Source organism: Rhipicephalus microplus, chromosome X (assembly GCF_043290135.1).
Source record: "Rhipicephalus microplus isolate Deutch F79 chromosome X, USDA_Rmic, whole genome shotgun sequence".
In the NCBI taxonomy this organism is placed as follows: Eukaryota; Metazoa; Arthropoda; class Arachnida; order Ixodida; family Ixodidae; genus Rhipicephalus; species Rhipicephalus microplus.
The window spans coordinates 235,075,131-235,091,801 of NC_134710.1; the positions used below are offsets into that span (position 1 = coordinate 235,075,131).

General features: G+C 42.7%; 1 protein-coding gene across 8 annotated transcripts in view; it reads right to left on the bottom strand.

The window, feature by feature from the left end:
* Efa6 (Exchange factor for Arf 6) overlaps positions 1–16,671 on the bottom strand; it is a 325,427-nt gene that overhangs the window by 24,697 nt on the left and 284,059 nt on the right. For 6 of the 8 annotated variants that reach the window (XM_075878817.1, XM_075878818.1, XM_075878824.1 and 3 more), the window contains 5 exons: positions 14,985–15,118; positions 14,645–14,662; positions 14,334–14,351; positions 14,151–14,247; positions 9,611–9,692 (listed from right to left, as the gene is read on the bottom strand). In XM_075878817.1, coding sequence (XP_075734932.1) covers positions 9,611–9,692; positions 14,151–14,247; positions 14,334–14,351; positions 14,645–14,662; positions 14,985–15,118 — 349 coding nt within the window. The remainder of the gene's footprint in view (positions 1–9,610; positions 9,693–14,150; positions 14,248–14,333; positions 14,352–14,644; positions 14,663–14,984; positions 15,119–16,671) is intronic. The other 2 variants (XM_075878819.1, XM_075878820.1) reach the window with 2 other exon arrangements.

Genomic DNA, 16,671 nt, shown 5'->3' on the forward strand with positions numbered 1-16,671 from the left:
TGTGCTTCCTTAATGCCACCATTCCAGCTGTCAATCAGACTAACTCGAAGTACTTGCAATGAATGAGTGAACTGTCATCATTCCCAGACATGTCAATGAGTATGGCATGTAACGTCGAGCTCCAAAACAAAATGGGACCCATGTGTCAGCTCTACAACAGAAGGCAAAGGTTTGCTTCACTGGTATATTAAGATCGACACAGCACAAAGCTGCACAACTTGATGTGCTGATGAGTTTTTAGGTCTGGTGCAATGTTGTCACCTATGTGATGAAATCACTGGCTTACCTAAAGCTATGTATAACTACAGCCTTTTTCCCACCACAAAAAACACAGGATGCTTGCACATTGCTTTCTATATGCATGCCAGCTTTCAAGCCTTTTTAACAAGTGTTATTAATTCAAAGCCTGTAATTATACAGGCAAATATTTTTGGAGTAAGCCTAACTGGTGAGTCTTCTGCTGCCTTAGCAATAGCAAATCTGAAGGCACTTCTTGATGTACTTGCACATTTTAAACCTTGTTAGAGTGGTTCCAAATTTATTTCATGCTTTCCTAGCAGTGCTCATATGCAAGGGTGACAGAAAAGAGAAGACGAAACTGAGCTTTTGGACAATACCAAGACAGTGAAAAATGGTGACAGAAGTCGCTGCTACATAAAGTAACTCTAATAATAAATATACGGCGTTTTATGTCCCAAAACCACGATATAATTGGGAGATGTCAAAGTGAAGGGCTCTGGAAATTTCGATGATCCGATATTCCTTAACATGCACAGGCATAACACAGTACATAGGCCTGTATAGTTTGGCCTCCACCGATATGCAACTGCTACATATACAGTAACTCTAGGCAGCAGGAAATACAGTCAATTGCCGATTTTTCGAACCCTCTAGGAAGCGAAAAAGCGTCCGAAAATTCGAGCAGTCCGAAATAATAAATGCAAACAAAAAAATGCATTATTTTACTGATAATTTTTAATGCAAGCAAAAAAAAAAAAATACGCACCATTTTGCTAATATTTCTTAATGCAAGCAAAAAACGCACCATTTCATTGATATTTCTCGAATCAAAAGGGTCAAGGTTGAAGTACCAGACTTCCGGAACTCTGCCAAAGCATCAGTGGGGTGGCTCTGAAAAGAGCCGTTAAAAAAAAATGCATGCAGCCGACAGCGGGTGCCGTCAGGGCAGCCGGTGTTTGAGCTGCAGTGGCTTGAAAAACTTGTTGATCCTTGTTTGAACGGGGTTCCACTTGCATGTGATCACATTTGCCGCGATCTGAGCAAGGGTCATGTCATCACAGTACACCGATGACAGCGTCATCAATGCTCGCATCAATGCGGCGGTCGTAGGTGGCGCAGGCGTTGGTTCCTCTTTTTCGACATCGTAGTTGTCTGAATCCGCCATAACCTGACTGACTATTTCGTCGTCGGTTAACTCTGCGCAGAAGTCGAGCTTGTTGTCAGCGTCGACGAACCGCTCAAAAGTTATTTCCGTGGGCATGGAAGCACCAGCAGAGCAGAGGTCATTGATAATATCGTCCATGAGAGGGCACAAGTCAGTCCCCCTGTTGCTTGCTTCAGGCAAGTCTGCTGCCTCTGTGCCGAGTACGAAGCTCGCGTGGCGAAAGCAGTTGCGAAGCGTGTCTTGCGTTACTGCCTTCCATGCGTCCGCAAGCATTCCGACAGAAGACAAAAGGTCAACGCTGTAGCCTTTCCCGTTTTCGAGCACAGCACCATGCGGTTGAGTATACGTGAACGGTACAAAAGTTTCAGATTACGGATAACGTCTTGGTCCATCGGTTGGAGGATCGCAGTCGTGTTGGGCGGCATGAATTCCAGCTGGATAGCCTTCAAGTTATTGATGTGACCATGAGCAGCGCAGTTGTCAACGAAGAGCAGAACACATCTCTTCTGTTGTTCAAACTTCCTGTTCGACCTGCGGTTATAACTCTTGAACAACTGCTGTGTTACCCATGCCTTTTTGTTGGCTTCGTATAACACTGGCAGCGTTGCCCCTTTAAAACACCTCGGGCTCTTGGACTTCCCGATTACTAACAAAGAAAGTTTCTCGCTGCCAGACATGTTGCTGCCGACAAGAATGGTCAGCCGTTCTTTGCTATGCTTGCCACCATGACATGCGTCACCAGCAAAAGCGAGTGTTCTTTCCGGCAGCAGCTTGTAAAACAAGCCAGTTTCGTCGCAGTTGAAAATGTCAGCAGAGAACTGCTGCAACAAAGACCGGAGTTTTCCACTGCGGTACTTCGCAATAACTGCACTGTCGACGACGACGCTTTCACCACACATCTTCTTGAACTTGAGGTCATTCCGATGCTTAAAGTTTCTCAGCCATCCATCACTGAACTTAAAATCCGTGATGTCCATTCGAAGCGCGAGACTTTCCGCTTTTTGTTTCAAGATGTAGCCCGAGACTGGCAGCCGCTTGGAAATCATTGAATTAAGCACACCACGAGAGCGTCCTCAAGCTTTGGATGAACACCTTGGCTTGCATTCATCTTTTGGGCACCACACGGTTTTTCGGCCGCTTTCAAGATCTTGTCTTTGTTCCTCAGGAATTGGAAACTTTTTGCTTGAAAATGCCGAACCCCTTGCTCACGTCAGCCTGCAATCGGCCACTCTTCACTAGCTTAATAATGGCGGCTTTCTTCTCCATCGTTAACCGACGGTACATTTTTCCACGCTTTCATGCCATCGGCGAGGACGACGAAGGCGCAGGAAAGCGAAATCCTCACGATGTGAACAAAGGAGTTTGCTGACGAGCGTCGAAGCACTTAGGCTTAGCATTGCAGAGCACACTTCACATGATCGCACAACCACGCACTAGGCTCGCCAAACACCATGTGGGCTGCAAAAACAAAACGGCGAGACGGCAGGCGACGGTGCCTCGGGTACTCCGGAGGTGGCACTGGTAAACATTCAAGATAGCCAGCGTGGCCAGACCAAATCAGTGTGTGACGGTTAGTTCTAGTTCGAAGTGGTGAAACGCTTCGCAAAAGTGCTGCGCGGGAAGCCAGAGCGACACGCATGAGCACAAGCGCTAAAGCGAAAGGAACTTTATTGACGCCAAAAAATTTCCGGGTGGATAGTTTCGATTGTCAGCGAAGCAACCTTGCACGATAAACACGGCCAGTTTTAGGAATCTCGGAGGCCGTATGTGTTTGTCCGCTAACGATCAACGAGTCCAAGCCACAGATGCCGCCACAGTAGACCGGCGCGCTCATTTGTGCGATCGTAATCGCGTGTGATGCAGTTGTGGTGGTTTCCACTGGAGGTCAGTGGTGGTTTCCGACCTTCTGTCGCGTCAAAAAGTCCGGAAATTGGACTCTGGGGGGTTCGAGCGTCCGAAATTTCAGACTTCCTTATACATTGATTCGATGGGGCTTGTGGCAGTGCCGTGAAGATGTCCGTATCATCGGGCATGTCTGAAAATTCCGGTGTCCGAAAAATCGGCAGTTGACTGTACATGAGATAGGTGGCGCCACAAACTGTGGTGTTCTTTCTTCATTCTGAGCTAATTTGTTGCTATTTGTGATAACTAGGTGATATTTTTGTTCTGCCTCTTAAAGGAGATCAGACACTAAATTTGGAAACTTGAGATTCTAGTGTTCTTTGAGAGTCCTACGTGTGGGGGCATGCCTGACCGATTATTAGCGACGAGCATTGCCTGTAAGATATTTGAATTTGGTTTAAAGTAAGGTTCGGGCTCGTCCGAGTATTCAGGTGCAGTCGACATTTTCTGGGGTGTGACATAGACACAGGACCTCGTCACGACATTGCAGAGGTCAAGCAAGTATTGTCAACCTCGGACAATACCCAGACTGGCATCCGGCGAAGACTATTGTTCGTCACCCTTCTTGCCCTGTTGTTGGGCTGCTCTCAAGGTGGTTTCTGGCTGCTGACGCCAGCAATGCTTTTTTTTTTTCCGAGGGGGACACGCTCAAAGCATCTACATCATTTTATTCTTCACCACCCGTGGGTCTCGCTATTTGAAAACGGCGCGTTCAGCGTCACTGAAGCTTGAGCACATGTATTCTCATTTGCTGCCTCGCTGTGGGGCGCTAGTTTCTCATGATATTTAGGTGGGCATTTCGATCCGATGCAAAATCGTTCTCAATTAATGATACTAGCATAAGTTATACAATGCGTTTAAGCATTTAAAGATGAACATCTTCGTCTGGCTGGGTGAACTTTATACTAATTAGCTGAGTGAACTTCAATACTAATAACATTAACTCTCCAGCCAAGTAATACAGTCAAACCGCGCTACAACGAAACTGATGGGGTGCGGGAAAAAATTCATTGAAGCAAAAATTTCGTTATAGTAAAACCGAAAAAATATAGCCGATCTGAGCTAGCAAAACAAAGAAACGTTTATTCTCAAAATTCAAAAAATGTCCACTGCATCCTATTCTTTCCCAGCAGCGTCACGACGTCATTCTCACCCATGCATAGCGAGGTCATGGTGAAAAACACACGAAAAAATGCCTGAAACCGCTTTCATAAACGAACCAAACAGTTGCATTAACACCAGCAGCTGTCCACTGTCAAAAGTATCCGACAATGCCAAGATAGAGGCAGGGTATCGGGGAGCGGCGATTTTTGCATTATTCTATGCCATTCTTATAATCCATCACTCGCTGCAAGCTGATTTTGTTGATGATGCAGACAAACAGCCGCTCTGATTTGTTACCACACTGGCCAAGTGCAATGCAAACATAATGATAGGCATCAGAATCAGAAAAGGCATTGTTCCGTGGTTGCACCCAGCAGCTGCGTGAAGGAAACCATTAACTGTGCGACTAAGCTTCAGCTTCGGATCGTCTGCAGCTCAAAAGCAAGCCAGTGGCAAAAGCAAGGCCAGGGCAGTCTCATTGCCATCGCTATCGACCAATGGAGCCCACGCTTGCTGAACAGCAGCGGTATAGCGGCAGCTTTTCGTGTAGCCAGCGTGCGTTTTAGACTTCGTTGGTGCATTTTCAGGCTCTAAAGATGCATCGAAATGTTAAACATTGGGTTTACTGCATAGCAAGAAGTATTTGAGCCTGAAATTGCATCGTAAAATTTCGTTGAAGCGGGACGATCGAAGAAAAAGTGTTCGTTGTGGCGACAATATTTATGCACTGACTCCTATGGACTGCTGATGGCGAATCGTGAATTTTCCATTGTAGCGGAAATTTTGTTGAAGCAGCGTTCGTTATAGCGGAGTTTGACTGTAGTCCAAAGATTAAAGTCAAGGACAGGAAACTGACCCGACGTTTCGTGACCGATTCGGTCCCTTCTTCAAGGGTGACTGGTCGGCCAGCTCTAAAGCTCGTGAATTATCTTAGCGGTGTCGTCCTCTCCATCGTCCTTCTTTCCACCGTTGTTGTTGCTGCGGTGTTTTCTCAAGTGGTTCTGTAGACCGTACACATATACACTAGGTAAGGTTCCAGTTGAGTGGTTAACATTTCCAGGTCTTGTTTAGATGTGCCAGGACTCTAATGTCTTTTTGTGTGGCTACTCTTCGTATTGATGACCTGGGCATTGTCGAAATGAATGCGGTAGTTCATCTTTTCGCTGTGTTCAGCGAGAGAGTTTCTTGCGGGATTGAGGTTACGCACATCATTTCGATGTTGTCGTATTTTTTTTCGGGAAAGTTTTTTGTCTCACCAATGTAGGTGGCGGGACAGTCTTCGCTTGGAATTTCGAAGACTAGCCCAGGGAAGCTTTCTTTCGGCAGTAAATTTTTTTGGTTGAGGCGAGATTCGCACGATTGTTGCGACGAATTTGTGCGCCACCTGAATGCCCTCTTTACCAAGCAAGCTGGACAGTTGCTCGCTGATTCCCGGTACGTATGGGACATAGATGCGGAAGCAATGTTTTGAATAGGCCTCATTGATAGGGTCATCCTTTGCAGAAGGCAGGTGGGGGGCAGTTTCGTGGTCACCAAGTCGCTGGCGTACTCGCTGAATAAAACTTTTCGGGTATCCATTGTCCAGCAGGTCGGCGGTGATCGCTTCTTTTTTTCGCAATTTTTTGGAGCTGCAGATGACCCCTGCGCGATTTAGGAGTGCCTTGACCAATGATGTTTTGTGTGCGGTCGGGTGGTTAGAAGTGAACTGCAGGTACCGTCCGGTGTTGGTGGGTTTTCGGTACACGACGAAGTTCAAACATCCACCCCTACCCCCCACTTTTTGCCTTTTCACTAGCACATCCAGAAAAGGAAGAACGTTGTTCTTTTCACATTCCACCATGAATTGAATCGCAGACTCGATCGAATTTAGGTGTGCGAATTTAGAATCCTTGACCACGCAAAAGACTTCATCCTCATACCTCAAAAATATTTTTGGTGGCTCAGCGAATGTGTCTGAAGCTCGTGCCTCGATGTGCTCCATCGTCAAGTTTGGCATTACTATACACAAAGCTACCAATCCTTGTAAAAAAGTTGCAAACAAAGCTTTCGCTGTCAGGAGTTCTTTAAAGTTCTATGTTTTTAGCCAACAAAAAGAAAATTTTAGGGGCTCGTTTGTATTTATTAGGCACAACATCAATGAGAATTTTAGCCAGGTTGTTTTCATACAGTGCAGATTCGGTATCACAAGTACTAAAATTATTCAGAGAGCTTCTTGAGTTTTTCTGACTACTTTTGACCTCCCAAAACATACATCACAGCAACAAAGTGCTGCTTTCATTTCTGCAAACAAAGTGAACTTTCAGGGTTCTTACTCTTAATTAAAGCAGGAAACCACAGCACATTTCTGTTGTCCATTAAAAGCACTCAGTATACTTTCACTTACACTAGATATTCCATGAATGTAGTCACATACGTGGTTACTAGAGACCGGATTTTTTACAAATGCCAATTTTGCTCCTTGAGTTTCTATCGTGCCACTTGGATATATGAGCCTGAATGATATGTTAAAGAGGGCTTTTATGGTGTTTTCATAGTGCCTATAAATGCCTATTTGCTAAGTTAGTGCCAATATGAACATTATTTAACCTCAAATTTTGCTTTCGAAAACAGTTGGAAACTGTAATTCATGTTATCAGGCAAAATTGACCTTTCGGAACTCTATGGGGTGCAGCATAGTTTCTCTAATTCAACAAACTTCTGGAAAGCAGCCACTAGCAGCAGTGAAATGGGACGCGCTGGCCACCTTACGCCACCGCAGTGACGCAGCACGGGCGGTTGAAGCAGAAGGAGGAGAAGGAGAGGAAAAGATGCTATTTCTGCAACCTTAAATGGAAGCATGTCCCAGTGTATACGATGGAATGGGAGAAAGGAAAATAAAGGTGGGATGAGGAGAGTGGCGTCTATGGCCGAGGATATGAAGAGCTGCTTTTACAGTCAGTGCTCCAGTCTAGTGTTCCCAAGAACTGAAGCACCTCTTCGAAGACCTGGATGTGTAAGAAGTGGGGAGGGGGGCAGGGAATATGAGGTGCCTTTGAGTAGCTGTCGACGGTGTTGTTGGCCGTGGCTTCTATCTAACATTAAATACAAGCTTCTGTGGATGCTTAGATTATAGAACAAGGACTTAATATGCACTACGAACATGTTTGGTATCATTACGGCTTCTCTCTTAACATATTTTTGAAAACAAAAAAGTACAGCAGCTGGACCAGCCAGCTGGGTGCTCTAGACAAGTCTGATTCTATCTGTATATGGGTCGGCGTGTAAGAGGCGTTCTGAGGGTCTCTAGTGATTGAAGTCCCTGCCCCGATATCGAATGCCGCGTGTGCGGCGAGTGCGCAGACATCCGAAATGGCAACCCCTCCGCTAGTGCACAATGCAGATGACGTCAAGCCTTATTATTTGGTATAAAAATACAATTTGTTAGTATTGCATTCATTGCTAAGAGCTTAAGTGCGAGTAATGAATTGTGTCTTTTGGACCCAACATCGCGTAAGTCAAAAGAACACTGCCTAAAGAGACAATGATCACTCCAATTGCCGAAGTGTTTTTCGTGCTGTCAGTTATTTGAAACGCGAAGCAGAGGTTAGTAATATACAAAGTTTATGAGCAGTCTCATTATGCCTTGAGATATAGCGTGCGTCAGCAACTGTGTTCTCCAAGCAACAAAACCTCCCCCCCCCCCCCTGTTAAAAAAAAGCAATGAATGGGATGCTGTGATGTTCATTTTTTATCGTTTTTAACCATACGCTACCGACTCTGGAAAGTGAGGGGTGTATGTGCAACATGATGTAGTCGCTTCACAGTAGGTCTTCTGACACCACAGCTGCCAGTGATGAGCTACTGAAAGCTGGGCATATTAAAACCGAATTGCAACTGCTCCGACCATGACGCATGCTTTTGTTAATGAGAACAGTTTAAAAAAGCCAAGTGGAAATTTTGTATTCGGACCCTAGCAATCGAGTTTGAAAGGATAAGGACTTTTAGGGGGCTATTACCGCAACAGCGATTACAAATGCGGATGTGCTGCAGGAAGGCATTACGAAAGAGCTTTTCTGAATGAATATACAAGAATAAAGTATACTAGAGGAAAAGCGTCAATGCGTTCCCATCGTTCATGTGTTCTTCTTTCGACGTGAAGCACAGAAACTTAGACCATTATGTCCAGAAGTAGGCGTGACAAATATTCTGGCAGCATGCGTGAAGTTACTAGTGAAAATCCCTTCAATTACATGCCACGCAACTCTTAAGCTATCAACAGCGCTCCTGGAATGAACGACGTCCGCCGATGAATCGCCATTACAGTTTCACGCTACCAATTGGACTAGACGCCCCAAACCCCTGTGTAGAGCGCATTTTACCGTTAAGCGAATTTGCACAACAAAGGTTGCATCGGCACCAAACATTGCATCGTGAACTGTTTAAGACGCATGTGCGACTGCTGTTTATTCAGCAGAATAACTCTAGATACGCGATTGTGACTCTGGTGACCCCTAGAAAAAGGTGCACATGTCTTGACGCGCCGGCGTGAATATCCCCGGTGATAGACGATTCCAAATCAGACTTTGGCACAGTTTGGTGCAATCTCTGTTGATATTATCAGGATGGTGCAGTAAATTTCATTTGGCGCACTTTGGCGCACGAATGGAATCACTGGATGTGTGACGGTGCACGCGGTGATTTGGCAGTAATGGAAAAAAATGCAGCAGCATTTTGTTGTCGCACAGGCGAAATAGGAGGGCAAATATTGCAGAAAGAATGCCACAGTGGGCCACTGTGGCTCTCGAACACATATGCCTAGCAACATTTCTTGTTCATAGGGTATCCAGTGGCCAAAATATGCACCCCATGATTGTAGGACAACACACCTATTGTTGGTGTTAATGAATTGTTTTTGGGGATAATATTAACAGTTTTGAAAATCCATACCTGTATTATGCCATTTTCTGTATTCTCAATCGTGAATAGTGACACTGAAAAATCATATGAAAGGGGAACAAACCAACTGGGTTCTACTTAATTGAGCTCAAATTTCATGCATGAAAACTGAAGCAGAGTACAGAAAGGCACTTTTTTAGGCTGGTAAAATGAAAATCGTAACTACATTATATTTGTGCAAATATTAAGGTCTTGTAAAGCAAGTTAATAACAACTGAATGTTATCTAGCAGTGAAGAACTTGCAAAAATTTATATAGACTTACTTCTTTTCCCACCAGGATCTAAACAGCACTTGCGCATTACATATCCCTTCTTGTATTCAGTGGCACAATTTGGATTGGGAACCTGTAACAGTGAGGATAAAGCATTACTGGAATTTTAGACATAAACTAGAGTGCTACATTTAAAATGCCACCAATACCATAGCCACACTAAAGAAATGATATAGTCTGTACTGTCATCATACTATACCAAGAGATAAAGAATACAGTGCTGCACAATAGCACCACACAGCTGCCATTCTCTGACACACAGTAATAAGTTGCAGTTAACTTTCATCAAAACGTAGCAGCTATAGCCATGATTTGTTGATAAAATTTGTGATTAGCAGCAAGTCTAATGACCTTTAACCAAGCACCTTTGAGAATTCTTGTGCATTCAAAGTTGTTGGTACCATCGAGGCAGTGTTTGCCACAGACCTTTCTTACTTTGCTACTATAGAAGATTAAAGAAACTTAAATCTTTCACTGTTTTAAACCAGTCGGTAAGCTTTGTATTAACAGTAAATCCACCCCCCTTTGCCATGACAAACACCTGCAAGCGCTGTCCCTTCTTTACCTTCTACAAAGCCAACAGACCAAACCACGTTCATGGAACTAGTTCTACCTTTTTGCTTTTTCCTTATTCACATTTGCTGCATGCACCAATTTTATAGCTGAATTCATGCATATGTGTGAGAGTTAGTGACACTCATAGGTCAGTGAACTCACTCATGAATCTACTCAGTTGGACTCACTCAAACTAAGATTTCAGCCAAGTCTAAGCGAGTTCACTTTTGCTTCACGCAGCCATTTCATAGCTGAAATCATGCGTATGTGTGAGGGTTAGTGACATCATGGGTTGGCAAACTCACTCGTGAGTCTACTCGCTCGGACTCACTCACACTCAGATTTAAGTCAAGTCTAAGCGAATCTACTTTTGCTGCATGCAGCAGTTTTATAGCTGAAATCGTAAATATATGTGAGGGTTAGTGACGCTCATATGTCAAGAAACTCACTTACGAGTCTACTCACTCAGACTCAGATTTGAGTCGAGAGTCTGAGTCCGGGTCAGTAATATTATGGCGATTTTGAGCACGAGAAAGCTTGGTTGAAGAAAACATTCACCAGTGTGAGACCGCGCCAGTCCGGCTCGGGAACGTTGTGGTGAGTGAGTCTGAGCGAGTCCAAAGCGCAAGATATATTTTTCAAGAGTCTGAATGAGTTCCGCTTTCCTTCGCCTACCTATAGCTCCTATCTACTCATCTTCAGTATTACTATAAACCTTGCCTAGAAACACGTGTATACCCACGTCTACTCACACGTATCCTAAAGCAGTATCGATCATACACCATTTCAATGTTTATTGATCAGAGGAAGGCCCGTGCCACGAATTTCTTTCAAAGAGGGGGGGGGGGGACTTGTAGAACCCCTTGAAAAACACTATTTTTTATTATAGAACCTCGTTAATTCAAAGTCGCTGGGGGCCAGAGAAATCTCCGAATTAAGAGGGTTTTCGAATTGACAAAACATTCTAGCTTGCAACTCCAAGGGTTAGGTTTTCCAGCAGTACATGCTCTTAATTTTGCCGCAAACACTGGAAAACAGTGGGCTTTGCTGCTGCCACTGCATTAAAAAAAAAAAAAAAAAAAAAAAAACCGCTGTCGTGATTAATTGAAATTTGTGTCTGCAGAAAACAAGACATCTTCACTGCAATACAGAGTGACACGCGGCAGCATGTCGCCTGCACCTCGCTTCGTCAGCACGTCATGACGCGACTATTCGCACAGTCTTTCGGGTATAATTAGGAATTTATTAATGGCCAGTATGACGAAACTCGCAATGTGTTCTGGTTGGAAAAAATTATCTTTGAAACTTCCGAACTTAGTTTTCGAAGTAGGTGTTGCTGGCACGAACTCTGCCAGAAGCGCAAAGGCGTGAATTGCTGGAGCAGCCGGCAATCGGAGCTTCGCATACATCGCGCATTCTGCCAAAGTGTCCTTTATTAATGTTTTTACGCTACCAGAAGGAATGAGCGAACCATGACCCGCTGACATTGCTAGACACATGCAATAAGCTTTCCGCGCGTTTTACTGCCGTGTCGCAGTGAAGCACGTCCAGTTTTCCGCAAGCACTCGTTTTGATTGACCACGAGACCGTTTTCTTTTTTTTTTTTTGCTCTGGAAGTAGCAAGGCTGGGGTGCTTATGCTACTACTTAAAATCACTATGCTGCATTGCTTTGTGGCTATTAAGGGCCATTGTTTCGGCAGATTGCGGCGAAATAGGGATGTGAAACTCGCACATTGTACTTAAAGATTTTGAATAAACCGGACTGATACCGGCCGCCACTTCAAATTATCCACTCAAGCTTGTATTGCAAAATACGGGACCGTGGAAATCCTTCGAATCAAGCGGGATTTCAAAATAACCAAGTTCTAAAGTCTGAATTAACGAGGTTTTACTATGTCATCAGTAAAACACACACCTCCATCCAAACTTCAGAGTGGGGGGCTTCTAAGGCAGCCGCCTGGCGATGGGCCGATCGGAGGTGTGAATAACATAGGGGGTACCTTAAGGTTCCCCCCGCCCAGCAACTATTGCAGGGAAGTTCTTGATAAATATATCTCATGCAATCATCTTGCGCAAGAAAAGCGTCAATACTGGATTACAACCACTTTTAACTTGTATTCAAAAGAACTATCGAAGGCACCAAGAAGAGCACCCATTACAAGAGATATTGACGTTAAAGAGCATTAGAAACCATGATCGAAAAAGCGAATTTTAGGCAAACGAACTCATGCATCAACTCACTCAGACTCGGATCAAGCCGTTAGTCTGAGCGAGTCCAAGTGGGTGATACTTTGTCAATTTCAGTCCAAGTGAGTCCAGTTCGAGTTTCACAATTTTGGCCGACCAATGGCAACACTGCAAGACGTGATCTTTTGGAGAGGAACTTGTGTGTTTCATTTTGATTTTCTCGCTACATCTCTTTTTACATCGTGCATTGCCTAGATAATTGGCAGACAGGATTGTCGGCACATACTCTATGTTCAAGGCTTGCCTATTAGCAATGTCCAAAATTTTAAGTGGACAATAAATTAATAAATAATAGCACTGTATCAGTGTGTTATCCGTTTCTCGTCTTCTTCCTACAGTGCACCAAAATAGGATAATGAATTACCAAACTGCCCAAGTCTACCCTCAAATAAGTGGGTCTTTAAACAAAAAGTTAGCAGTTCTGATGAAAGAGACCGAACCACTCACTGTAAGGTGGCAATAGAAGTTTCCCAATAGAATACAATATTTGTGCAGCACATATCATACAAATGATTAAAAAAGATTAATTATATGTATTGCTACTGTATTCTTTAGATTATAAGCTACACCTTTCCATTATAATGTCACACCACACACCCCAAATTGAGAGTTTAATTGTATAAATACACGTTGTCCACCCACCATGGTGGTAGAGTGGCTGTGCCACAGCAGTGCTAAGCCCAAAAATGTGGGTTCAATTCTCAAATTCTCATCTACAGCGACTGCATTTCAATGCGGGAAGATTAGAAAATTACAAAAAAAGTCGAATGCAGCAAAACTACCAATGAAACAACTGCATTTCGTGCTTACTTGCTTACGTGAAACTACAGCATTTGCTTGCTTTGCATCTTTCTTCCCATTTTGCACACCAAATTTCAAATGGATAAATAGGAATGATATAGTAGTAGACAGAGCAAGATTTTTTTTAGTGCAATGCAGAGTTAGATGTCAGAATTTCTGATATTATGCAAGCACAACAATATTTGCTGGGGTATAACGTCCCAAAACCACCATATGATTATGAGAGATGCCGTAGTAGAGGGCTCTGAAAATTTCAAACACCTGGGGTTTTTTTAGATGCAGCTAAATCTAAGCACACAGAACTCAAGCGCTTTCCCTTCCAGTGAAAATACGGCTGCCACAGCTGGGATTCAATCCCCTGATTAGCGAGTCAGCAGCAAAGTGCCTTAGCCACTAGCCCACCATGGTGGATTGATATTATGCAATCACTTAATTAGCAAATAAGTGTGTTCACTAATTAAACAAGAATTTGCAATGAAAGATTTACCACGATGCATAAGGCTACTACTAAAAACACACCATTGGTTGTATCATTGGATTTTGTAGCACTTTTTGAAAAATTAGCTTGGCATGAGTTAGGTGGGTCGCCCTGTATACAAGTTGCATTGCTGTACAATAGACATAGATAAACATTTTAGAGAAAAAAATGTAGCTCATACAGAAGCCCAGAATTCACGGTATTTATAAGTACTAAATGAATTTGGTCAGTCTTTCAAATATTTATTACATATTGTTTGCCCGATAAGGCTACTCGGGGGACATGGCGTAACGATATCTTAGCACATTCTTGTATTAAAGTTTATGTGAAGTCACGTACTTTACATAGACCTTTGCATGTATGCAATGAAAACATGCATAGAGATGTTCAACATCTAGACAAACAAAAATGCTATGCATAAAATGACCGACAGTAAAAGGTGTACACACTTCAAGGAAAGGATTGTGTCCAATAAATCCTGTTGGCCTGGCTTCTGTTGAACCTGTGTGATTATCTTGTGCTGGTACTTCCTGTTCAGAGTCGTCACTGAAATAGAATCACCATGTAGAAATTCAGTATCACGACTGTAGGTTAAAAAAATTTTAAATAAAACAAAATAAAATTTTTTTTACGTGAATATTTTGGGACACCTGCTGAAACAAAAAAATGGGATGTGGGTGAGAACAAGGTAATCCTGAAATTCAAAACATGTGATTGCTAAGAGTTCATAAATTGCTAACCTTATTACATAATGGTCTAGTTAAACACAAAGCAAGCGATGATGACTAAGCATGCACGTCAACTCTTGCTGAATAAAACAAGCATTGCTTTAGAGTCTTCTGAAACTGAGACATACATTTGTACCACTTTTAATTTTTCTTCATAACTTTCTAAATTTGCACTTCAAAAAATTTTAAATAAAACAAAATAAAAATTTTTTTACGTGAATATTTTGGGATACCTGTTGGAACAAAAAATGGGATGTGGGTGAGAACAAGGCAACACTGAAATTAAAAAAATGTGATTGCTAAGAGTTCATAAATTGCTAATCTCATTATATAATGGTCTAGTTAAACACAGAGCAAGCAATGATGACTAAGCATGTACGTCAACTCTCGCTGAATAAAATAAGCATTGCTTTAGAGTCTTCTCAAACAGAGACATATATTTGTACCATTTTTAATTTTTCTTCGTAACTTTCTATAGTTGCACTTTACCTATCACTTGATCAACTGAATTATCATATGCTCGAGAAAAAAAAAATCTACAAAGGGTCACCGTACACAGCCCACTCAAGCGGTGCTGTCTTGATGGACAGGTAGAGAGCCTTGAGCACTTCTTTGGGAAAGTTCTCGCCCTCATTCAGTTCGGCCAGATTCTCAATAAACTCAAGGCAGGTCATCTTGTGGCCAACATTCTGTAGAAGGAAGACAGAAAGGGCCGAGTGCTAAATTATGCGCCACAATATCATGACATGCATCCTTAGGAGGCAACCCCCTGTAATATTTTTTCTAATGAAATAAATCAGATATTGATACATATCAAGAATGCCGTTGTAATTTCACAATTGCAAAAATGCTGCATTGTGTTTAAAAAGAACAGCACCTAGTTAGAAAGCACAGATAAAAATTTAAGACATGTTTGTGGTGTTTGATTTTTCTGAATAAGTGAGCATTCATGAGTTGGATTTGTTCGTTTGTTTTTCGTCACTAAAGAGGAAGAGCAAAGGAAATAAGAGTAAACCATAAAGCAGTCACAAGTGTTAAGATTCTGCGGGCCTTATTTTCTCATATCCCTGTACTGTTTCTTTGTATCATAGTATTTATGACCAGATTTACAGCCAAGGACAAATTCCAGTGTGAATTTAAAGGCCTTCTGCATGGGCAATCTTGAACCACAGTGTCTTAAGATGTCAACTTCAGATCATGATTAAAGACATCAAGACGCCAGCATCTTGACATGACATCAACTTGACATACTCTAGGGTTCGTTGGCTCACTCTGATATTCTGAGAAGACTGCTGTGCATCACAGCTTCAAGGCAGACTCCAAAGACAGATGCTGTTGCTTCTCTGCCAAACTCCTTGCTAGTGTCTGGCTTTTTCTCAGGTGCAATCAGGAATATAAATGAATGCACAGAATGTGCTGATAAGGCATCTGTGTGATGTAATTCTGTCACTCAAAATGAAGAATCAGCTCCATAGCAAACATTGTTTAATTCATTATCATCGATGGGGTCTCAGTGACAGTGGGTCTGGTTCATTTGCAACACAAGGAACACATGCCAGGATAATGCTACAATCAAATCTGTTTCACATCATAGTAGCCTGTTAACAAAATCATGACACAGGCCTCTTCTATTAATAGACTGCTAACGTGGGCCATTTCAGCATGAGTACAAGGGGGCTCCATAACTACTCTGTTCTCCTTAGCCAAAGAAATGCCACCTACTTCAAGAAGTAACTAATATTGTCTAAGTAGAGATATAAAAAGATCATGGGACAGAGAAATGTTGAGAAGGTATTCAATGCACTGAAGCATTCAAGGCTGTATACCAGTGAATAACAGATACCCAGTTTCTCATCTAAGCATGCAAGCGAGCTTTTATTAGGAAAAACTTTGAATACACTTAATCTTTATTGTCAAGAGTACAACCCCACAGCTTAATTGGGCCCTGTTTGTACCAACTTCTCAGTTGGTAGCCTGGCTTTGCTTCTCAGTGAATACCTCCACCACATCATGAGGAAAAGAACATCTGTATGCGTAAATGAAATTTTGAAACTACCCTACTGCAAGTACAGTTTCAAAGTGCCCACTTCACCAGAATTCTCCTTTTTATGAACAGGGGAAGTGCCCACTACATGCCCGTAAGGCTAGATGTACGTTTGTGCAGTTGAACTTACTAGCTGCTGCTCCTGATGAATAATTATGCCTTACCACTTTACAATAGGTGGGCTTTTTAAACAAGCCA